Below are 25,229 nucleotides of genomic sequence, written 5' to 3'. Positions count from 1 at the left end.
CCATTTCGCAGGCTTAGCAGCTTGGACATGAAGCTTTTGCACAGTGCTGCACCCAAGCCATAAACCCAGCTGGAGTCAAGGTACTAGCTCCCAGCTGCCTACACAGCAAATTCCCAGCATCAAGCCTCAGGCTTGTAGACTCTGCCCTAGTGTCTTGACATCCATGGGATAAACATGCTGATGGACACGTAGCAGGACAACTTTCAGGACACAAACTAGATACAGAGTAATCAAATATTTCAAGAACAGGACACTGGCATTGTCTCTACCTAGTGGCTTGTCTTCCTCTTTCTTTCGAAGGGCTTCAAGGCAACCCAATGGAGGAAAGAGCACAGCTACTGTGGGTGCAGGATGAACTCGGCTAGTGCCTACATTCCTGTGATATTATAAGGTTTTGTTTCACTACAGCTAAAGATCACAAGGGGTTTGATGACTGTGCCTCTAAGTTTTAAAAGCAAACAGCAAACAAAAAGAGTCAAAAGAAGCATCTCATAAGCAACTTTCCCTTGCCTCCACAGTGCCCTGCCTTGTAATTCACTGAGCCTATTGCTCTGATAATGTTGATAGTTTCCTTTGAGAAACAGTTATCAAAGACTTTTTCCACTGCCTCTGATTATTCTGATTTCTTAAGCATGAATTCTAGCTGATTAGAATTACAACTTGTTCCTGTGTTGCAGGAATGACTAACAATTGTATTTAAAAAAAGAGGACATGACCTCACTTCTACACTTATCTCTGGAAAGCCCACACTACATGAGAGTACAAATATCGTTGGGATTTAATCCATTTGATAAAAATAAGAAATAGGGGTAGCTTTCTTACATAAATGAATGTTATTGCAGATAAAAAAGCACTTAATGCTGACAAAGTTGTGACCTTTTGATAACCGCATGTTTTATAATAATTTTCAACTGAGAAATAAACTGTGGTTTATTTAAAACAGCAATTAATTTTGACAAGGAGCATGAGAAAAAATTAATGACTCCCTTGGGCTGAGTTAATGCCAAGTCTCACAACAAGAAGGCTTCTTCTGCCAAGTCCAGTCAAAATGCATTATTATCCATATAGGATGCAAACCTCTTCTTCTCTATTGAATCTTCACAGGTCCTATGGTTGCTGCACAAGAACCTCCAGAAAAATCAGACAGTAACTCGTGCTTGAGATGTTCAGTGATTTTTACCATCCTTTACACGCGCATGTCTTCAGCATTTTGGCTACCAAAATCTCTGATGGCTCCTAAGAGAACACTGGAGCCTCCTAGGCTTCAGATTGACTTTTCCAGTAATCCCAGTTCTTTGAGACATACAGTCTGTAAGTCAGCTGGTACATGTTCATACTGCCTGTCAGTTGAGACAAGGCCACAGGTGCGCTCACACTTTGTGTTCCCTCATATTCAGAGCAACAGAGAGCAGAAAGTCTCAGTGTCTCTCCGTCTCAAGAAAAATACGCTGAATGAGAATAGGGCAGAAAGACTGACTGGCACAGGCTGCTTGAAGAGATGTTTGGAATCACATCTGCTGAAGCCTGCTCAGAGTAGGTTAGATGAGTCTATTCTGCCTTCCGGAGGCGGGAAGGACCAGTGATCTCTTCCACCACATTTTTCTTTGATTCTTGACACAGTTAGCTCTGCATCTGTTGCGACTCATGAAGATCTTGAAACCTGGTGACAGCAAAATTCTTTGACACAAGTTTCTAGCGCCTTGCATCATCAGCCCACATTTCTTGAAGCTGATGCAAGCGATACTGTGTTCTGGTTTCAGCTGGGATGGAGTTAATTATCTTAGGAGCTAATAGGTGCTGTGTTTTGGCTGTGATGTGAGACTTTTCCTCAGGCATTGTTAGTAAAAAGGAACTGGGAGGGGGCACAGCCAGGTCAGCTGACCTGAACTAGCCAAAGCGGTGTTCCATACCACAGGACGTCAGGGCTGGTATATATACCCGGGGGTTGGCCGGGGCGGGCAGCTCGTTGCTTGGGGACCGGCTGGGCATTGATCAGCAGGTGGTGAGCAGTTGCATTGTGCACCATGTGTTCCCTTCTTCCTTTCCCTCTGGATTTTATTCTTTCCCTTCCCCTTTTCATTATTACCGTTATTGTCATCATCGTTATTATTGTTCTTTCATTTTTATTCTATCTAAATTATTAAATTGTTCTTACCTCAGCCCTCAAGTTTTACATTCCTTTCCAACTCTTCTCCCCATCCCTCGGGGTGAGGCGGGAGCGAGTGAGTGGCTCTGTGGTACTTAATTACCAGCTGGGGTTAAAGCACAACATGCTGGTATTCACCAGGAACTCTGAGAAGATTGCGCTGAGTTCTTCTATGACCAGATTCTCCAAACAGGTCAGTACCAAAGAGTATCAGTGTGCTGAGGAGATTTTATAAGATATCCGTATTCCTTGGTGGTGAGAATTTCAAGAGATGCTGTCACTCATTAAATGTGGACAATCCAGTATCATCGTTGATGATGAAGCCTAGTCTGATGTTGCAGGTTTCTCTTGAGAAGACAGCATGTGCTTGGCTCAGGGGGAACTGCTCTTCTACCTAGAATACTCGGAGTGAAGGATTCCTGACTTACTGCTGTGGGGGAGAAGGTGGGAACGGCCTTCTAGAGCGCTGGGTGCAGGATAACCGAGCAGCAGAACACGATTGGGTAGAACAGCAGTAAGAAGGTTCATTTTCTGTGGCATCAGCAACTACATAAAGCACACCAGACTGGAAAGCTTTTATGTGCTAATACCACATTTATGGCATGGTGAAACCTTAACTGAGAGTTCCCCCCCACCCCAGGGTGAGACAAGGAAACAACAGAAGTACAATCTTTTCTGGAACTCACTAGGAAGTAATCTCACAAGCTCAAGGTGACCATGAGTAGTGTGGCAGACTTACCGTATCAAGTAGTATAGCCAACAATGGAGAAGAGGGAGTAGCTTTGAAATAATTAATTAAAATAAAATCTGTTTGCCAATTAGTGGACGATTAAATTGTTCTACTTGAGAGATAATATAATGTTTATGTTTTCTATAACACAGCATTTCTCCCTACATTTACTGTCCATCTTCCACCTCTTATTTTTCTTTTAACAAGCTCAGTATATAGACTGCATTCTAAGACAGTGAAAGCTGTGGGCTCCAGCAGATCCCCCTGGAGCTCATCTTATACTACATATTTTCTCCTGCCAGTGCACATGTGGATTGTGGTGGCTGGCTACAGGTTCCCAAAACCAGCTGGAGAAGAAGTTTTAACTTAGTAGGCCCCTGTCTGCTGGCAGAAGCTTTTGTAATACAGAATCCCTGTGTCAGAACTTGAGCAACAAGGTTTGGCAACACTTAATTGTTTTTGGTAACGATGTCAGCTGCTCTCCCAATCTTACTGTTGAGAACACATGTGCTGATTTCTTGTACGTGGAAAGATGACAGGGACTATTTCTAAGAATCCATTAAATATGTGGCTGTGTAGGTGGGGACTGTTGAATGGTTGACAGTAAAGTATAAAGAAAGAAAGAGGACCAATATATGTTTCTGCCCCATTCTCAAAAGTGTTCATGCCTATAGCTGAAATACTTAAGATCTAATTGAAAAAAATGAATCAGTAGCTTATGTCTACAAGCTTACCTTCACACTGATCTCCAGTAGATGACAACGTGTAGCCTTGGCTACAAATACATCTAAAAGACCCTTCTGTGTTCCTGCAGCGTCCATTCATACAGAGTGATCGGCGCTGGCATTCATCTATATCTGTAGCAAAAGAGACAGCGAAAACATAACACATCTGAAAATACCAATTACTAATCAAACGGTGCAATATCAGAGCAGAGTGTCAGTATCCAGTCTTCTTCTAGGTCTTATTAACAAATGTGTACAGTCAATATGATGCATAAAAATATGTGAAATTGCAGACTGGATGTTTTCCTTGAGATGACTGCATTCAGCATTCTCTCCTGTAATGTTAATATATCCCTCAATGCACAAATGGGTACACACAGACACACAAGTACACACACATGCTGCTTGACATATATCTGGCAAAGGTAAAGCCAACCACTCCAGTGAATCAGCAAAACCCACAAAATACTTTCCAGCAGGATCACCACCTTTAAACAGGGTGTGGTTTTGAGAGGCACACGGACAGGCTGTTCCTCTATTGAATTGTACCTTAAGGCTCCTTTAAATGCTTGCCTTGTAACAGTATTAATCCTGTAAGTATGGGGCAACATCTCTTTGCTTCCAGTGTCACTGTTAATCCCTCAGCACTCCCAGTTCTCATAAACTGGGGTCAGCCTGGGTTAACTAAAGGACTTGAACATCAAACTTAAATTTTCCTATGAAAAACTCAGAATATTGGAGAGGAGTGTCACTTTGAATTCAGAACATAGCACATGTCTTGTTTGAGCTGGGAAGCCTGTTTTCCCTCCCTTATTTATAAAATACTCATTAAAGAACAGTAATTAAATTGATACAGTAGGTTCTTACTCACTTCTAAGACAGGTACAGCTGAATGTCTTTCTGAAAACATACTCCAATTCAAACAGGACAGAGTTACTCAATGAGGTTTTTCAGATCTATGTTACGGCTACATAGTCTGACCTCTGGAGTAACGGTCCCTTGTGACCACAGAAATGCTGAATTTAAGGATCACCGAAATCTGTGGGGCTGCATGAAGCATCTGGGCACGTGTATGGGTCCTTACTTTAGAAGGGTGCACTTTAAGAAGAACAGTCTGCACATGCCAGCGCGGCTTGGCAAGGGCCTTTTTCCATGAAAGGCTCAGAGGAAGCAGCAAACTTTGTCTACATACTTTCCCCAAGGCCAAATGTGCTGTGTGTCCGGGACAGCACATTTAACTCACTCAAAACACTTAACTTACACTGATGTTTTGTTTCAAACTTCCTGAGAAATTAATGTGAACGATCATTCAGTTTTACTGTATTATTTTTAGCACTCAGAAGTCTGAAAGTGTTTGGTGCTACAGAGACAAACTTAGGGAAGGGTAGGGGGAAAGGAAAAGAAGAAAAACCAACATCTGAAAAGTAATGTTCAGGTTTCTGTGTGCTTCCACAGCTTGGAGGCATTCCCCCCGATTTTCACCTTTAGGGACAAGTTTCCAGAAGTCCCCTCTCCCTAAAGAGAGGGGCATTTATACCTCCTGTACACACCCTAGGTTCTCTCTCAGACTGCTCTGCTCTGACTTCAGACCTAATTTTGATCCACTGGAGCAATCCTGATGGGAATTTTAGATGTAGAAGAAATGTAGTGCCTGACACTTTGGAGGTACAGGTACTGTTCTTAGAAATACACCACCAAACTCTCTCTCTCCTGGATGTGCTACTTGAAATGCTGTGACACAAACGCAGCCATCAGCTCTGTTAACGGATGCTGCTGGGTTCCAGGAGGGTGCAGCCTGGGTTTTTTGGTTCCACTCACCAGCACGAAAGAAAAAAAAGAAAGAAAGAAAAAAAAAAAGGACAGAAAGAAAAGCAGTTAAGGCAGCTGTCCTGGTTTCAGCTGGGATAGAGTTAGTTTTCTTCTTAGTAGCTGGTGCAGTGCTGTGTTTTGGCTCTGATGTGAAAACAATGTTGATAGCACACTGAGGTTTTTAGTTGTTGCTGGGTGATGTTTATACTACATCAAGGACTTTTGAGTTTCTCACAGGCCCTACCAGTGACAGGGCTGGAGGGGCACGGGAAATCGGGAGGGGACACAGCCAGGACAGCTGACCCGAACTAGCCAAAGGGGTATTCCATACCATGTGACGTCACGCTGAGTATGTAAACTGGGGCAAGGAGAAGGAAAGGGGGGGGATATGGCATTATGATGTTTGTCTTCCTGAGAACCATTACGTGTGATAGAGCCCAGCTTTCCTGGGGATGGCTGAGCACCTGCCTGCCCATGGGAAGTGGTGAATTAATTTGTTGTTTTGCTTTGCTTGCATGTGCGGCTTTTGCTTTACCTATAAAATTTTCTTATCTTAACTCTCGAATTTTACATTCCTTTCTGATTCTCCTCCCCATCCCTCTGGGTGAGGGGGAGAGAGCGAGCAGCTACGTGGTGGTTGGTTGCTGGCTGGGGTTAAATCATGACAGCAGCGAAAGCCACTGTCCCCAAACTCCCAAAATGTCAGAAATTCCATGGGTTTTGCAGAAATGGCAATTTAGCAATGGAAATATTACTGTATGGTCTTGATTTGCTTTATAGCAAATGTTAAAATCTACAATGTGTCCGTGAAAGCCATAAAATAGAAATACATTTTCTTACTTTTTTGGTTATTTAGCTTCAGTTTTGTACATTTGTGGTCCTCCATTTAAAGGAATACTATTAGATGAAAAATATTATTCTAAAATATAAGTGCAGCCTTCTGAATTGTAACCATACTCTTTCCTACCTTCACACTGATCCTCCGATGCAGAGAGTTTGAAACCTTGGCCACAAATACATCTGAAAGACCCCTCCATATTTTCACAACGTCCATTTGTACAGAGATTACCATACTGACATTCATCTATATCTGTAAATATAAAGAAAGTATAAGTGTTTGATTAACTTGGGTACAACCATCTTTCAGTTGAGCCTGGGAATTTTTTCAAGTTCTGCCATAAGCATGGTTAATACTCAGTTTTCCTGTATATTTTGACCTTGACAACTCTGCAGCAATTCTGATTTTAAAAATTTGAACCTGATTTGAACTTGAGCTGCCTGGTGCTTGAACACTCAACTATACTCAGTGCCTACAAGACTAAAACAAAGCTTTCAATCCCAGTCCTACAAGGACTGCAGTTTAGGCTAACAAACCTTCTTCTTCCTGTTTCTTGTCTTTTTTTTAAATCGGGGTTGCACTATGAACTACCTGTGTCCGCATCATCCTTATCTGAATAAGATTATTTTGCCCATGATTTTCCCACAGTAGCTTAAAGCAGTGTAGCTTTAGTATAGAGAAGAGGTCAGCAAGTGCTGGCACGTTCATTCTTGCATTACACAGATTTACTCTTAGGATATGTACCTGTGATAAAAGCAGTAGCAGCTGCTAGCACCTTATAACCGTTATCACGAATCCTTCTGCTACTGCAAGGAACAGTCCAGAAAAGTTGACAGAGCTCAGGCTGGCAAGACTGTGTTAGAAGCTATTCTCTCTGAAACTATTTTTTAAAGATGTGCTGTCAGAACCCCCCAATCTGCTGCCTCTGCTTATTTACCTGGGGCTTACATACAGGTCCTCAGGAACAAGCAGGTCCTCTCGGAAGCTAGAAGACACCTCAACCACATTTTCTGCTGTTGAGTTTTTCCTGTTTTTTAAAGCTAGGTCAATTAATGTATAGGATTTAAAGGAGTTCTCCAGTGCATAACTAAAGACTACAGAACACATGTACATGTGAGACCTTCTCAGAGAACATTTTTCAAATTGACTTTAAAGGAGGCAGGCTCTAAAGGACTTAGCTGACATCTGAGGAATTTCAAGGGGATTTCTGCCCTTCATGCAGGTCCCTTTGTAAGGCTAATCTATACAGGCGACATGGAACTCCATTGGATTATGCCTTTAAATACAAAAGTTTTAAAAGAAAAATCTCTCTTCCTGGTCACAAACCATCCTTTATTTACAGGAGGACTTGAAAGAAACTTATTTTCTATAAGCTAACCCATAGACACCTACTTTCATCATTCTCTGTAAGAATGGATTAACTAGATGGGCCATTCTCTTTAGCTAATATGAAATTTCTATGTTACTATTTATTAGTTTCAAGAATTCCTTCTGAATGCAAATCGTAGAAATCAACAAAGAAAAAAGTAAACATATAAACAAATAACACCTTTTGTTATAAATAGAGCCAGAATTAATTCAGTATTATAAAATAATCAATATTGTCTTTTTCCTAGGAGTCATTTTCATTTAAAGAATAAAAGATTAATTTTCAACTTTTATTTATTTATTTTGGCAATGTAGTTAACACAAAGCAGGTGTCCTCGTTTGTGTGGAAAAAGCTGTAATTTTTAGCTTCACTGATGCAGAAAAAGAATAACATCTTATTTGCTTTTATGTGCCAGAAATCATATTACTCTCAATTATTTTGTCTTTTGCCACCATAAAGCACACAAAAATCAATCAATAGAGAAGAGTAAAACTACTGATTATTTGAGGCGCTTGAACTATTTAGGCAGCTGTAGCACAGGAAGAACTGGAAAAAGATAAGTGGTCTTTAAATCATCATCATAGCTCTTATTAGCTATTCTGAATATCTGCAGTAACTATTTTCCTCATATGTATTTATCATTCATGGCTTTTTATGAGCACCTGTACAATCTGACTTTGACAAAGCCCATCTCGCCCCAGACACAAATGCAATCACCATTACTGTCCATATTTCAAATGACCTACAACTCTTGTTTCCTCACTCGAGCCTCTAAATCTGTAAACAAGATGCCTAGTTGCAGCCTGGCCAAGACCACAAGCAGCATTCTCCCCAGAGATGACAGCACAGAACCACAGGTGCTCTGCCATGGTAGTTCAGCAGGTGAAACTGCTTACACCTTTCTGCAAGACTAATTTCTCAAGTCCCTACTGTTGCAAGATGTGCTCACTCAACAAAACACCACCTTTGCTCTCAATGTGTATGATCAATGCTCTAATTCAAGAATTTGTTAAAACACAGAGAACCTAATTCAGCAGTCAGGCAAGCAAATTTCCAACTGAATAACCTCATTCTTACAGATTAATTTCCATCTACTTATCTCCGAGCTTCTTGAAAACAAAGCCTGCAATATTTCTGATTTTTGGATGGGACTCAAAGATCAAGAGACTTTCACATAAAGCCAGCAGAAAAGCATGGAACAGAACCTATATCTTAAGAGATGAAGTCCAGAGCTGTAACTGATTCTACTGAAGCTCCCTACAGTACAGCTAGAGGTATAGGGATCAGCACTGCTGACCTCCGTACTAGTTTTGAAATCTTCTGATAGGGTCCTTGATGCTCTACAAGATGAGTACTGTTGTTAACCACATAGCTGCAAAATCCATCACAGTGATAACCATGAGGATCAAGTGGTCCAGAAAGTTTTGTCAATCTAATTTTTTTTATTTATTCAACACAGAGCAGTGTGCTCTAGATTCATGTACTACTTTACTGTCATTCTACATCATGATTTATCACTTTATTTGAATGTGCACATGTGGAGAGAGAAAGATGGAAAAAAACAGTGATTGCAAGTAAATGAAAAAAAATAATTATTTCAAATACTCCCTGTATGACAAATGCATTGAGGGACCTGGAACAGTAGTAATTTCAAGACAATGAGGGGGCAGGGTGTGCAGGTGCCATTTTTCATTTCTTTCAATATGCATCTCACACTGTATATACACATTTAATTGCAGTTTAGAAGGGAAAGTTTGAAGTGAAATGATTGACTTGCCTTTATGAAACAAAAATAGCTATAATCCTGGCTTTAAATCCTGGAAGATTACAGTATCAATAGCATCAAAGAACTGTAGAATTGTTACACTAGACTTTCTAGGGCACAAAGTGCAGGCAGAGGAATGAGATGAGGTTAAAAAAAAATAATACTGAAAATGGCACTAGGGAAAAGCAGCAGAGCTGCAACCGACCTAAACTAACAGCAGAAACAAATAAGTTTATGGAACAGTGGACTTAAACACCCTTCATAGATAACTTGGAAAATATTTTCCTTTCCAGCATATTTAGATTGTACATTATTGCAAAACTACAGATTTAAGACAAACTGTCTGCATTACACGTTCCAAAATGTGTATGGCTCATTTCCAACATGATATAAGTCTAGGACAGACAGAAAATGAAGACTGATCACATCATTAAAGATATGAAAGAGATGTCTAGGCTTAGAACATTTCATAAAACAAAGGAAAAAGGCAAACTACATGCAATAATACAAGGAAAAAAGTATCAGCAACTTGGAACCAAGACTTAGCCCTTACATGACTTAGTTCTCTTTGCAAATCTGAGCAGAGCAGCAACTTCTTTTCTTTCATTATGCTCTTACTGACCCAGTTAGCAAGAACAAACCAAGTGAAAATTAAGCCATGGCATTTTGTACCAGGCTATTTATATACATAGGTATAGAAGTCAAGCTTGATATCAGGGAAGAATGCAAAATAAAGTCCACTTTAATTTTTTTTAAAAATGAATTAATTAAGAGGAAACCTTTATAACAAAGTGCATGTGCCACATTCTTTGGAAGGGCAGCAGGAATCCAGGCAGGTGGCAAGGTACAAAACAAAGTGAACATGGAGTAACGTGTGCTAAGTGAACCAAATTGGTTTGTTGTAAACATTTCATAGCTTGCTATAACTCCATTAAAATCTATGAAATCACCCAAGAAATACTTTCCTCCAAAATAAGTCAAATGACATGACCAAATAATGCAGCTATAACATGCTGATAAATTTTAACAAGCAGATATGTTCAGACAGAATTAATTTGCTACAATATGCCTTCTTTAGGAAATAGGGTGGTTGAAAAAGGTGTAATCTAAACAGCAAAACTGGTGGCAAGGCTCTGTCAGCCACACCATACATTTTTCAGGTGCTTCACTGCAACTTGGCCCTAGTCTTGCTCCACAGATCAAAAGCCCATCTGTGGCTGGAGCACAGTAGATGCCCATATTACAAAGCTATTGCAACCAAAACAATGCTCTCAGACTGTTCCATGAACTGAACCAAATCACATCAACTGGGAGCAATTAGGAAATAAGCTATAGAAATGCACTGCCGATCTGACCTACAACAATAATGCAAAGACCCCCTATGTAGGTTATTACACACCTGTTTACGTCACATGATTACTCCAACCATCACAAATTATAGGGCATGCATTACACAGAGTGGACAGGAGGATTCACAACAGATAGCGTTCACAATTGAGGTCAAATTTAAGTTTCTGGTAGTGCCCCAGTAAGTGGCACTCAAAACTCCAAAAGATTCTTTCTTTTTGCACAACAGATTCATTGGCTCTTTCTTACCTATATCTCAAATAGAAAAAACTGATTAGGGGAGGGGGAGGAATAATCTACTATCTAAAAACAAATCAACCAAACTATAATGTGAGAAATCTGTCCTAAAACCCTAACCTAAAGTGAGACCAGCTGCTTTAAGATGTGCTAATGTTTTGCTGGAAGTATGGACAGTTAAGAAGTTTTACTAATATGCTTTGTGAGCAAATTCCCATATCCTATTGAAAAGCCTGCCAGACACACTGATATGTTAGCACTCTCATGGTTCTTCATTTTGTTAATATCTCCAAACAATGGCCTACTGGCATTTCACTGATGACACGCCCCTTTCAGTTCCATATTTTTTGTTTCAGGAATTCTGTTTTGTAATCATAACTGCATTGTTTGCAGTGTAGATTCAATGTTCGTTTGTCTACAGTAAACCACTATTTCCTCAAATATACTGTGTCTGAGAACACAGCCATTTAAAAAAGTTTTGTGTTTTCAATTATTATTGAATGAAATGGGGACCCAGGGTACAGTGCTGTCATCAGGCTGTGATGGAATAGGAAATACACCATCTCAGAACAAGAACCAGAGACACAAAGAACACTGAACATACCATGGCACCGTCCATTCCAGCCTCTGAATCCCACTCTGCAAGGAATGCACTGGTAAGAGCCAGCAGCATTAACGCACTGTGCATCTGGGCAAGTAGCTGGAGTCAGGCATTCATCAATGTCTTCAAAAGAGAAGATAAAAGGAAATATGGTCAAAGCCATAACAGAACACAGAACAATAAACTAATCTGGTTATTCTGACTGTGCTCATGTTATACTAATACATTTAAAGACTTCCGTATGTTATCTGTTAGAGACCCAGGAAGGCCCAAGTTCACACAGATTTGTCCCAGCAAAGGGGCATCTCTGAAAAATAAACCAGTTCACAGTACATGCAACTGCATCTGAATTTTCTGTTAACTACTGCTAAGCTTTGGCAGGTCCTCCCTAACACACAGCAGATAGGATCTCTGGCTTAGGGAGGTAAGAGTAACTTTGTTTCCATCACGCCTTTACCATATGGAAGTGTCCTGAGGTTCTTCCTATAGTCAAGTCTCAAGAGGCTTTGGAAGTGCATTGCAACAGCAATAAAATTCTAACTGGCTTCTCAAAGCAAAGAGGAATTTGGTGTTCTCCAGGGTCCTAGAGTTATGCAGCACATAAGTATTAAGTGGACTATAAATTTGATTGTGTGAATGGTAATCAAAGATGCTTACAGGGAGTAAAGAGTTAATTATGTTTGAAAGAAGGCACAAGCAACACACATCACTGAGGCTGGCAATGCTTCGGGTCATTGTTGCATCAGGAGAGGTCCTAGTTTACCCGTGACTGTAGTAGCATGCAAGGGGGGAATTGTAGTGGCATAGGAACGTGGCGATGCGGAAGATCACGTGTTGTGACGGAAACGTAGGAACCAAGTAGAAAACCACCCACGAAGGGGCTGGCTTTGTTACTAGTATATAAATGCCTGTGTCTTTCAATAAACTGCCATTTTGCCTTCCTCTCCATGAGAGTCTGAGTGCTGATGGTCCCTCAGGTGCTGTGCTGAGGTTTGGACACGTCATGAGCTACAACACATGACAAAACAAGAGAGGCCATAAAAACCTCATGGATCTTATGTCCAGGCTCTGAGCATCTACCAAGAACTTCTTGTCCTGCACCAAAGAAACCCATAATGCATGCCATATATACAATCTAAAAGAGACCGCACACAATAATGATGTTCAAAGACAAGTTGCTGTCAAGTGACCAATGTTCAGAAGATGCTAGAATTAAAACAGTGTGGGCAGCCTCATTCCAGCCTGCTCCCATACTTCAGCATCATTTTACAATACGGTCTCTAATTACACAGTAATTACAACGTTTCCTACCAAATACTTGGTTCATGCAGTGCACAGAACTAATGAAATCAAAGTCACCTCTAAACCCAGCTTCCTAAGCTCCTGCCCCTTGCCTGCCCCAAGCCTAGCAGTTGCATCTTCTGCAAATAAGGACTGCTACTCCAGCACAGCTACTGGGGAGGTAATTTACTCCTGGTTTTAGGAACAAGCTCACAGAAGGAAAGTAGCCTCCCACACTTGTAATTTAACTGGACAATATTCCCAGCTTCAGCAAACTGAACATTCCAGCTCCAAACAACTCACTGGATGCAGGCAAATAACAATTTTTCATAGAATCACAACTGTCCAGCTGAGAATGCTTTCTCATAAAACCAGAACCAGGCCTCTTTAGCTGCTACAATGCAGACCTACAACTGTTTCTCAGTGAAACTGCTGTGAGATTTTTTTACTTAATTAACATAAAGATCCAGTTCTGCTAAAACCTGTTCTCAAAACTGCCTGGACTGTACCTGCCCTGAAAACACACAACATGAATGATGTATTTGGTACATAAATTTTCAGTCAAATTCTAAATGCTGCAAAGCTTAAATTAAAGAAGATTTTACAGGACTACTTAATTGTATGCAATGATTTTCAGCTATGCCTATAACACTATTCTACATAAACAATACTCTGCAACAGCAATATACATGCACTCTATGTTTCCCAGGCTAGAGGCACGACAGAGCTGGTATGGTATAACCTGAAGGCAGGATGAAAATGAGATGAGGAAGTGTAAGCGAACTATGTGCGTTGTACGCAGCTTGGAAGATTCTTGCCTTTGTTTTTGAACTGTGGAGGAGGTAGAAAGGAGTTATTTGTGGAATCTGGAATCTGTCAGTATGGTGACTATAATGTGTAGGTGTAATGACATGGTGAAATGATTCCCCGAATGTGTCATTTCCTTGGTTTGATGGATTTAGTGTGGGAGGGTTTTTCCCTTGAGCAACCTTAAATAACTTTCAACAGAGAATTTGGTTTCAGAAATTGCATACTGTTAAGTTAAATGATAGAGTAGTACCACCACACTACTTAAAACACAAGCTAATAAGAAATCTGACGCACTGGGATGTTCTGATTTCTAGCCTATTTTAATCACAGATTCTCTACTGACAGAGAAGATTTGGAAAAAGTAGTTGTAAGAGTGCAGTGTGCAAAACATTTATTTAATTTTTTTAAAAAAAATCTGAACAGAAAGAGGAATCTTTTAGCAATGCTCAAAACAGCAAATATCCACAGCAGCTTTAAGTTGCTTATTTGCTAGGCAACCTAACGTGTTAGCAATTTTATTCTGTCCTAAGTAACTTAGACTAAAGCATGAACAAAACTGTTTAACACGAAATGGCTACTTGTGGTTTTTAGTTCATATTTCAAGTTAAAAATGGAAAAAGAAAAAAGGACAGCAAAAAAGGCAGAAATACCACACTAAAAATAATGTGAAGTTTCGAAGGTCAGATGTCCTAGATCTCCTGCAACATGAAATATTTGCTAGATATATATTTTCAAATTAAAAAAAAAAAGTCAACTTTTCATTTGCTACCTGTTATAGGAGAAAATATAATTATTTTTTTTTGAAACATAAACTTAGTAAAGTATGCAGAGAAGGACTAACAATGAAATTAAGAGATCCCATGGTGAGACCTGTTAAAATAGCTGTCCCAAGATGGTTCTGTCCATAGCAGAGGAACTCCTTTGCAGTGTTTTAAATCTAAATACTAGGAATTAAATTGTGGCTCCAGACATCAAATAATTGAAAAGATTGGAGAGTACTCAAAAAGGTTTCTTAGTTAAGATTGCACCCTCTAAGAATTCTTCCTTTGCAGCTCAAGTCATAGTCCTAAGCTTCCCTTCGACAGCAGGTAACGTTAATCATTCCAAACTGTGGTAACATTTGGCATTGTTTTGTGATATGAATAAATGGTGACTTCATCATCCAGGACATACTGTAGATAAAACAAGCAATGTCATTATGAATGTTCTGCCATTGTCAGCTGGTGTACAGTGGGAAGTTAAATGATCTGAAGGCAAATTAAATGAAGAAAGTAGCTGTGAGAGAAATCTGGTGGTAAGATGAAGCTAGAGAAATTGCCCATGGAAATAAGCACAGAGTGGGATGGGGAAAGGGAACTGTGTACACAAATAGATATAAAACCACTGTGTCAAGACATTCTATGTGAAATCAAATAGCAAATGGAGATTGAAAGGAATCAGAAGGACTACACCAGGTAGAAAAATACTAAGTTAAACATGAAAAAAACTGTGTTATTTTAATACTTCCATCTAATGGCCAAATTTCTTCAAAAATAAAGAAACAGACGTAAAGTTTTCTGTTGAGATCAGAAACAGCAGTCAATGTGAACAAATGGCTTGTCCCAATTGCAGCTATTTGGTTTGCATCTGTCACTGTATCACTACTGGTGAAGAGTCCAAACCTACCTTCACATTCACCTCTCCTGTTCATTTGATATCCACTATCACAATATTCACATCTGTATGAGCCAACAGTATTTATACAAAAGCCTTCCCCGCAAGTATGAGGTCTTGAACATTCATCAAAATCTGCAGATGAAAAAAGAGAAGTTAAGAGAAACTGCTTCACCTTGAAATCACTGAAAGTTTGCATCTCCTCTAAGCTCTGCTTTAATTAGACACGAGTAAGTTTGGACTTTTGAAGCTGTTGTTACTGAGCAGTTCCATCTTTACATCACTGCTTGTAATTGCAGAGAGAATGAGACCTAGAAACAACCAGGCTGTTGAAGGTGGCCAGTGAGCAGCTCTGTGGTTGCAAACACAATGTGTGTCACTGCGTGTATATTGTGCTCAAGGCAGCACAAACCTGGAAAAGATCACAGCCAATTCAGGCTGGTTTTTTTGCTCTGCAAAGTCCATGGCTGTTTGCAGCTATATTTAAAAATACAGTTTGTTACAGCTGCTAGTGATTGAAAGAGTTTTGAATCTTTGTATTTTCTACCACAGAGGATGTTTTTACTAAATGGTAATTTTCCTAAAAAAACATGATACTGAATTAAGTCTTCTTTTTCAACAGTCATTTTGAAAAGTTGAAAATATCTGAGTAGCTCCTACATTATCACCATACCTAGTAAGAGACAGTAAAAACACTTCCTGACATCAGTCCAGTACCAATGACATTGAGGAAAAAAGCTGAAAATGGGACTTTAGGGGATTTTAGATAAGCTTCTTGATTCTTTTTTATATTTTTGTTTTCTATAAAGGAGACCAGTAATTACCAACGCAGTCGGTTCCATCTTCACTGGCCATGAATCCAGCTTGGCAAATACATAGGAAACTTCCTTCTGTATTTTCACAGCGTCCAAGGGAACAGAGATGGGGTGCCTGATTACACTCATTAATATCTATAAAAGAAATAAAACCATAAGACTTAACTTGATTTAGTTATGGTTCTTTTTGTGCATTCTATGCCATGCTTTTGAAAAGATTGATTTTATAACTAACTATTTGAAAAAGTATCTTTTTCGCTCCCCCAGAGCTACAAAAAAAGACATAGTAAATAGTTTTGATTGGAAAAAAAGTGTTTTTAATGGCTTAGACTGTAAGAACATTGCATTGACCTGAAGAATGTGATATGATTACTATTCAAATCACTACACTGAGAGCAGGCTGAGCACAAGCTACAAGCATGGAGCATTAACACAATTTGGATGAAATAGAAGGATTTTAAGTTGCCATTTGGCTGTGTATGTGTGTAAATTATTTTTTAATACTGTAGTTGCACTGGATAGCATGCACACGTAAGTATGAAGATACTGAATTTTTGGTAGCATGAAAAGTTGATAGTACGTAATCTGGCAACATGATATAATAAACTCTTCCTGATTCAAGTTACAGAGGAACCAGCACACTGTGAATGAAAGAAAGCTACTGACCCAGCTGCTTCCAAATCTGAAACAGCTCATGTAGAGCCAGTCTGGGCTCTGCCTCATGTTCATCAGAGCCCTCTGTTCTAGAACTTACTAGCTTAGAAGGGGATGAAGACCTCACTTCACAGATCTCCTAATATGCTTCTGGAATGTTTATGATATACTTTCTCTTTCCAGCAGAAGATTGAAAGGAAAGACCTAACAAGCTGGTTGGATTTAGTCTAGCTGCAGAGCTGGTAGCTGGGTAAATCATTTGAGAAACAGGCACTAATTCATTCTTTCTCCGAACAGAAGTGTATTTCTTCCTAGCAGTCTGATAATTTCAGACACCTGATATAAAGCTGAGAAGAGCTGGTCTATCTAATCACTTCTTCTCTCATCTCACAATGGGAAGGCCTTTCATTGAATCAATTTCATGTTCATTTTTTAGCAGCTGAAAGGCTGTGTCAGACACTAGCTGGCAAATTTTATTTGACATACAAAAACTAGTTTCTGTGCAGTTTGGAAGCTTTCAGTAGAGGAATCGATTCCTGACTGCTCTGTAGCGTATTTCCCCTGACCAGACTCTACATTTCCCCTGACCAGACTCTACATTTCAAGCTTTTCACAGCATGGTTATTTCAGATTTTTGAAACCATCCATTCATACCAGTGCACTTTGTCTGCTGATCATTAAGCTTGTACCCCTCGTAGCAGATGCAAGTGTATCCCACAGGCAAATTAACACAGTGTCCTGCTCCACAGATATCAGGATTTACTGTACATTCGTTGATTTCTAAGCAAACAAGAAAAAATTTAATGTTAAACTCTCCCATATAGTTCAGTAAGTGCACAATATTCTGTAATCTAGGTAGAAAGACAGGCCTGAAAACAACTCTAAATCAAGTTTGTAAGTCCTGAGTTTCTGTAATGGATACCTTATCTGGAAGAATCTAGAAACTATCTAGGCCTTTCCTAGTGACATATTGTCATGTCCCATCCAACATCTATAAATGGGTACATAAAAAAAAAATAAAGTAAAATGAAGATAATATAAAAAATTATACGATTTAACCTTTGCATCAAAAGTTAAGAAAATTACTGTAGTGGGTTTCTCTGATTATTTTTACAGAGTACTCATCTGTTAATGGCTTGGATGTATTTTCTAAGATAAGGAGATTCAGATATGGGCAGTGTGGGACACTAAGCCCTTAGAGTAGTTTTAGAAATTCTCAAAGTGTATGTGTTACTGCAAAAAAATACTAATGACTCTGTTTAGTTGCAATTTAAACTAAGGTTATACAGCAGTATGAAATTGCAATTCCTGAAAAAGACGACAACATCTGTAAAGAAGAGTCATTTATCCAAACTGTTTAGAAATAGATTACATTTAAATTTAACTAAATCTTAAAGTACAGAATTAAGGCACTCAAAAACTTCTCAATTCTAACTGCATTCAGTTTTTTAAATCCAATTTAGGATTTTGTCCTACAAGTCTTACTTCACTTTGCTATCTCTTAAATATCTGAACAACACTTGGAACTGTATCTGAACAACAGATTGATTTGTTTATAGAACACAGCAATTTCTAGTTCTACTCTTTTTCCTGAGGAAGGAAAAAACAGCACAACATGGAAAGCTACCTTTTTTTTTTTTTCTAACTGGTGTGAGTTCCCATCAGGGTGACTTCCTCTCCCTATAAGGAAGCAGGGAGCTGACTGGCAGAAGGGGCACAGTCACAGCACAGCTGATTTCCAAATTTTGGTTTGACAATCACAATTAGTAAACTTTATTATGGGATTGACTAACTGTAATTATAGGTAATCTGAAGGAGGCAGCTGAATGCTTACAGAAGGACTCTTTACTCTTACAGTAGATTCAGGAGGATTTAACCGCAGACAGAATCGTACTTCAAACAACTGGGTTATTTAGACCCTGTGCGTACTGTGTGCAACTCAAGCACACACTCCTGCATGAAGGAAAGCCATCTTTGAAGAGTTAAACTTTCATTAAAGCATGTGCAATTTCTCCCTGTGAATGCAAACTGGGAAACGTCTTGGTAGGCCTAGATATCGCTGCTACATACAATACTGCATCTTGAAGTATTTTCCTGGCTATTACAATTGCTTCGAAGCCTGTGTTAATTCTGAGAGACTAGCCAACGTGACATTGTAATGCTCTCACGTATACACACATAGTACATTCACCTTTTTGTTTTCAAACTTAAAGCAAGTGAAATTTTCATGCCTTTTGGACACAGCCATTACTTAAGAGAAATTTCAGCTATGACAGGAGCATTACTTGCATTTCTGTTATTTTCACTTCTTGACACATGGATGTAGAAAAGGCAACTTTAATCCATCAAAAAAGGAAGAAGCACAAACATCAAAAGAACATTTCGAAACACGTCTTACAGTAACTCCTCACCTGCTTTTTGTAGAACATGCCAATCTGCATCCCACAGTCTACATCCCTCAAAGAACATGATCACATATGCTTCATGAACACATGTGCAGACTCTCTAAAGACCTGACTTGTATCCAAGAAGTCTTCGGTTCTGGACTTTGGTTGCAGATCACAATCTGAGGTGGAATTATTATTTTTTTCCTCTCATCACTTATTTGTGGGCACAAGAACGGCAGGCACATCCTGGGAGGGCCCCAGGCCTGGCTCGTGTTGACAGTACCCTCATTGCTGTGTTCCTCTCTACTTTATATCTCTCCCCAGAGTATTTCTTTCTGTTCTACAGCTACATTCTCCTTGCTATTATAATTCAGAAGTAGCATGGAACAAGTTACAACGTCAGGAACTCACAGTCATTTGTTAATTTATTTCAGTTCTAAAAAGGAAGTACAATACCTGTAACTTGAGTAGGTGCAATTACTTGACTTGCACTCGAAGTAGAGACTTCAGGAGCAACTTCAACAGGCAGAGGAGGAGATGTTTTCTCAATCACTACTGTGTGACATGGAATGGAAATCAATCACATCCAAAAAAACCCCCCTTAAAGCATTAAAAAACCCCCTACCATTAAAGAATTCACACACAATACTGAATGAGCCAGACACTATGGAGCTTTTCATTAGTCTATTCTGCTTAGATCTGGTGTAGAAAAAAGTATAATTGAGTTTTCCATCATTCTACTGCTTGTGAAAAAACCTTAGGTGTTAAAGAAAGCAAGCATAATAGTAAAACTTTTGCAGCAAGAGTTATGCATAAATCTACAAGGAGGCACCTAAGCAAAGCTTCCTCTTGAAAAGGGCACAAGGCCTCAACTCCACTGACATTAAAGTTCTCATGTATGTAATCCAGGATATCGCTTTTGCCTAAAATAGTTCTCTTTCCTAACAAGTCACTCAGCCAATGCCAACTTCTCAATTCCTCCCACTTCAGCTTCTGTGATTTATTTGGGGTTTTTTCCCCTTGCATTTTGCTCATGGAAAAATTGCTTGTGAAGCTTCGGTTGCTTTTTGATTAACCTCTGTTACAATTGCTATTGTCCAGTTCTTTGAAGGATTGTAAGCATTCTCACATACTAAAAGACAAATCAAAACAAGGTACCTGGGAACTGTGGATGCAAGTTAATTGTTGAAATTCCAGGAGAAAGCTGAGGCTGTCCCGGCTCTAGATCAGGCTGCCTTTCTTGATCGAGGGAAGCTAATTCCTAAAAAGATTTATTAAAAATTTACAGTTTGAAAACATTAATTCAGCTACCATGACAACCCACAAACTGCTGGCTTGAGAAGCTGCTAACATTCTCACATGAGCAGCTTTTAATAGCAGATCATTAATTACCACCAATTTAAGCCTGAAAGAACATGGAATACTATGTTTACACACAACGGCATACAAATTAACATGAATTTTATTTGAAGCAGCCATTTCATGGAGCTTCTAATTGTTTCTTTGGTTTTGTCCCTCCATAGTTCTCTCATCTTCTGGTCTTTAACTGCTTAGAAACAGTATTTAATTGCAGTTCAGCATCACACAAAAGTATACAAACACATAAGTCTCTAAAACTTCGATCACTGTGAAAGGTCTCTCTTAGCTATTGCACTGATCAACTTATTTTCATACAAGTGTAAGATGCTTGTATGTCTTTAGGAAAACGAAATTAAGTACAGCTTCAGTTATTCCTAACAAATCCCATTGTCTTCAGCATATGAAACCTCCAGAATGGGGGACTTAACACAGATACACACCTGTTCTTCTCCACTGAGTATACAGCAACCTTAAAACCCCTAGGAACTAACTTCGGCATTAATCCAAGTCTCTTAAGCAGGTGTCACAAATGCTTCTCTCAAAGCTTCACATGATTTGTCTCCAACTCATTTTTTCGAGCTGCCAGTCCCTGTAGCTCTCCTTCATATTGTCTGCATTTTTCAATATCCTCTTTAAACTACAGGCTCCAGAATGGGATAGTACAATACAGTACTAGACCCTCCACCATTGCCCAGAAGAGAAGCCAAAGTAATCTCTTTTTCTGTACCTCACTACCTGCCCGTTGCTGTATAGACTAATAACATGAACTCTTTTTGCCTCTGGGTTTGCACTGTAAGTCCACAGTGAGTTGTTTGTTCCTCATAAAACTCAAGTCCTTTTCAGAGATACCATATCACATCTCATACACATCGTCTGCATTCTATCCCCTAGATAAATCACATCATGTTTTACCTGATCAGGGGATGCAGTTGCCACTAAAACCAGAAAGAAAAAAAGAAAATTAATCAGACTTCACACAACTTTTACTTACACATTCTATTTAAAACTGCTAGCACATTTGAAAGTGGTTGCTGCCATCGCAGAACAATTTCAGGCTCTAACCTTGTTTCAAAATGGTGCAAACCTGAAGTAGCGCTCCTGAAGCAAGTGTAAAAACTAACCTGCAACCAGAATAAGATTCTATACACTGACCAATGCTTGTAATTATTCACTCAGTACTCATCTGCCTTATAGGTTTCACAATTATTTGTTTCCTTAGAAACAATCCCAGAAACTGACAGGTTATTAACTCACTGATTGAACTTTTTTAATTCTTTCCAAGCAACAGCAACATCTGCAATTATTTTAAAGGTAAATTATACCATAATGATAAATAACTAACTATTAACAAATCTGCAAGAATTTATTGTAAAAAAAAAAATACCAAGTTTTGAAATTTGCCTTTTATTTAAGGAAGAAAAAGTGGTTTGGTTTTTTTTTTCCTCCTCAAAAGTGACTTTTTTTCTGGGAAGAAGAGGTAGAAATTTCATATAAATTTTTATTTTCCATTGCAGACTGCCTTTTTTGAATTTGTCTTTTACTGATAAAAATCTACTGGCTTCTGTAAAAAACCCATAAGAATATTTTTCACATTTTCTACAGGGTAGATTTAAAAAAAAATTTAAACAATTCATTCTTCTTGCTCTGGCTTCTTCAGTATTAGTGGAGAGGCTCATTATCAGAACTGGGAGAACTAATAAAATCTCAAAAGTTCCAAATGCAAACATATATAGAAAAGGAATATAAAATTCAAGTGTGTATGTGTCATCGCTGACTTAGAGTAAGCATATTTTAAAAAGCATGTTTTTATTTTTAAAAACATTCTTTTTAACTCCAGATTCTCTGTGTTTTAATATTTACTAGAATGTGATAATCTTTCTGATTACTCAGGTAATATTTTAGCAAATGATACACCACTTTTTTCCACTTTGCAACACAGAAAAGCTCAGAAGCTTATGTGAGACTTTATAATCCAGCACAGTCTGTAAGTATATTTGAATGACTTATTTTTCTCTCCAGATTCAGTTTAGCTCCATTTTCTTTTTGAAAGCAAAACTACAGCAGTAATTTAAACTGGAAAGTAATCCATGTTGCACAGAATTTTGCACAGTTAGCTGACAAACTTTCTAATTACAGCCTGACACTACAGATACATAACTGCTACTTGGAAATAACCTGTTAAGTACTCAGTATCATGAGAGGGTTCTTCAGCAATGCATTTTTCTTGTCTACAGTCAGTTCATGCCAAGTTTGCTGGCAATGTATTTATAAAAGCGATGCTTTCTGCATTTCTTTGCTTCTGCATTTGTTTTAGACTCAGGAGAATTTTGGCTGCTACAAGTTCTTAGAGGAGCTTGCAGAAAAATTACTGAGAAAAATACCTTGAGTAGTCAACTAATCATTAAACAGCCCAGCAGAGAAGGACTGATCCAACATGGTCGCACTGAGGAAGCACACAGCTGCAAGGGTGAGAGCAGACCACGTGAAGGGGATGCATGCCCACATCAGGTGGTGCTGATCTACAGGAGTGTACAGAAGGAAAATGATGCAAAACCCCTTAGCTTCTGCCACCCCAAATACTAGTAAATCAAAGCCTGAGTTGAGTCTTTGTTATATGTTAAAGATTATAAATATCTTTATAAAAGTCTTACAACAAATGTTTACTATTTTTTATAATAAAAATGAGATTAAAGCAGTGTCTCTCTCCGTGGTGTTCTCAGGATCTGGTAGGAGCTACATATAAAATTTCAGAAGTAAATGATGTCACACAATACACTCCATGACATGGAATGTTCTGCTGCGGGAAGTGATGCTCCTCTGTCTGTCCTGCACTGTATGCAGCTACTCCGGCAAAGAAACATACCATTGAAGACACATGCACAGAAATATAGAAAGACTAAATTTTCCCACTCTCACCTTCTTGCACAGCCATCTCAGTCTCACTTTTCTGTGAGAAGGTCAGTGCCTCCACTGGCTCTTCCTTTGCTGGGAGAGGTGGAGGAGAAGTACCTTTAGCAACAGGTTGAGTAATCGGGATCTTGCCAATGACAGGTGGCTGTACTCTAACTGCAGGGTGATGATATAGCTTGTTTCTGTGAGGGCCAGAAACCGTATAACCCATTCCACCAGGGCAGATTTCCTTAAAAGCAGCTAGATTTGGGATGGGAAAATATTCCTTTTAGGAGTCTAAAAGTGCAAAATGTTGACATAGTGGAAAATATAATGACTACCACTAATAAATTTCATCTCATATTTTATATACATTTTTATAAAAAGACTACTTAAAGACAAGCTATGTATTGCATGCTAATATGACCAAGCATTCTCCCAAAAGCATGTTCTGGCCGTTACTCTCAGGAGGTTTCCACTCCAGTTTCCATCTTTCTTCAGTTATGTTTAATCGGTCGTTATATCAAGATAATTTTTCGTATGAATCCTCTTCAATCAGTATATCCTTTCTGAGTATGAATTTAAATATGCAAATTGTCATAATCATTTACATTGCATAAAGAATCAAAATCACTATTCCTATCATTCTCTTTTTGCAGAAACCAAAGGAAAAAAGCTCACCAGCCCTGTACTAGAAGAGCAGAAGAATATCAACCAGTAACAACATTCATTCACAGGATCCCATTTGACTACATCAGAGGTCTCATACCAGCCCTGATCCAAATTCCACTGAACTGAATAAGTCTCTCCACTGACCTCAGCAGGCTAGATAAAAAAGATGGGGATCATAAAAAGTCAAATCAGCACTGGAAGAGAGGGGAAATAATCTCATTTATAAAGCTGCTACAGAAAAGGTAATGAAAGGCAGCAGCACCTGCTCTGATTTCACAGCTGCTCTACCTGAGCGTCAGGTTTTGCAGTCCTAGTGAAAGACCAAAATGAAAAAGAAATACAGGCCAACCTTCATCCCCATCAAAAATAATAGCTATGCTCCTGTTAGGGACAGGGTGACCTTCAGGAGTCTTAAGGGGGGCAGTGCTTCATTGTCTTCATTGGTCTGTGTAAAGCTATGTTGGGATGAAACACCGAAGACTTAGTCTCCCATATGCCCACTGTGATTTCTTAAAACTTCTTAAGAGATGTGTGGTGTGGGGCATTGCTAAGTTCACAAATCGTGCTTTGAACACATCAAGGTTTTTAAATGAATTAGCATCTAAAATAAAAACACAAAGTGCTACCTAAGGTACTCCACAGGTGAATTCTTTAAATTACACATTAAATTGCAATACATATAATTGCATACTGGGTTCTGATGGTGTCTTAGTAACAGAAAAGATGGTCAAAATGAATAGATTGAGTGGATTCAGAATGATGAAACACTTTTGGTTGGGAAATGCTAATAATGAAACTTGCCACAAAAACACCCAATGAAGGCTGGGAATTCTGGTCAAAGGAGGAAGACCAAAAATTTGACACCTTCAGTCCCTTCAGATGCATACTCAGAATGTAGGAAATCTTGTTTCAGGTCATATTCTTTCAAATGCAGAACAGAAATGTGAGCATTATTCTACCACAGCTCTGATAAGTGCTCTCAACATCTAGGTATACCAAGCTGGCCTCTCAGTCTCTTTTGGAGCTGGTCTACTTTGTACAAACCTTTTAAAAGCCATCAGAGAGTGAGATCATGAGTTTTTAATTCAATGACTTAAGTTAACATGGGATGCTGCAGTAAATACATTACCCCATTCTGGAAT

The 25,229-nt window shown here is 38.9% G+C and overlaps 1 protein-coding gene across 7 annotated transcripts in view; it reads right to left on the bottom strand.

Moving 5' to 3' along the window:
- LTBP1 (latent transforming growth factor beta binding protein 1) overlaps positions 1-25,229 on the bottom strand; it is a 196,637-nt gene that overhangs the window by 45,830 nt on the left and 125,578 nt on the right. For 2 of the 7 annotated variants that reach the window (XM_080408153.1, XM_080408151.1), the window contains exons 12-21: positions 23,443-23,676; positions 21,439-21,461; positions 20,326-20,428; positions 19,624-19,722; positions 17,435-17,560; positions 16,136-16,261; positions 15,324-15,446; positions 11,571-11,690; positions 6,378-6,500; positions 3,611-3,733 (exon numbers count right to left, since the gene is read on the bottom strand). In XM_080408153.1, the coding sequence (XP_080264279.1) occupies positions 3,611-3,733; positions 6,378-6,500; positions 11,571-11,690; positions 15,324-15,446; positions 16,136-16,261; positions 17,435-17,560; positions 19,624-19,722; positions 20,326-20,428; positions 21,439-21,461; positions 23,443-23,676 (1,200 nt within the window). The remainder of the gene's footprint in view (positions 1-3,610; positions 3,734-6,377; positions 6,501-11,570; positions 11,691-15,323; positions 15,447-16,135; positions 16,262-17,434; positions 17,561-19,623; positions 19,723-20,325; positions 20,429-21,438; positions 21,462-23,442; positions 23,677-25,229) is intronic. The other 5 variants (XM_080408152.1, XM_080408156.1, XM_080408154.1 and 2 more) reach the window with 4 other exon arrangements.

This window comes from Falco punctatus (assembly GCF_963210335.1).
Source record: "Falco punctatus genome assembly, chromosome: 12".
Lineage (NCBI taxonomy): Eukaryota > Metazoa > Chordata > Aves > Falconiformes > Falconidae > Falco > Falco punctatus.
Note: the sequence above shows the minus strand (reverse complement) of the source record. Positions and strands in the feature narration are given on the sequence as shown.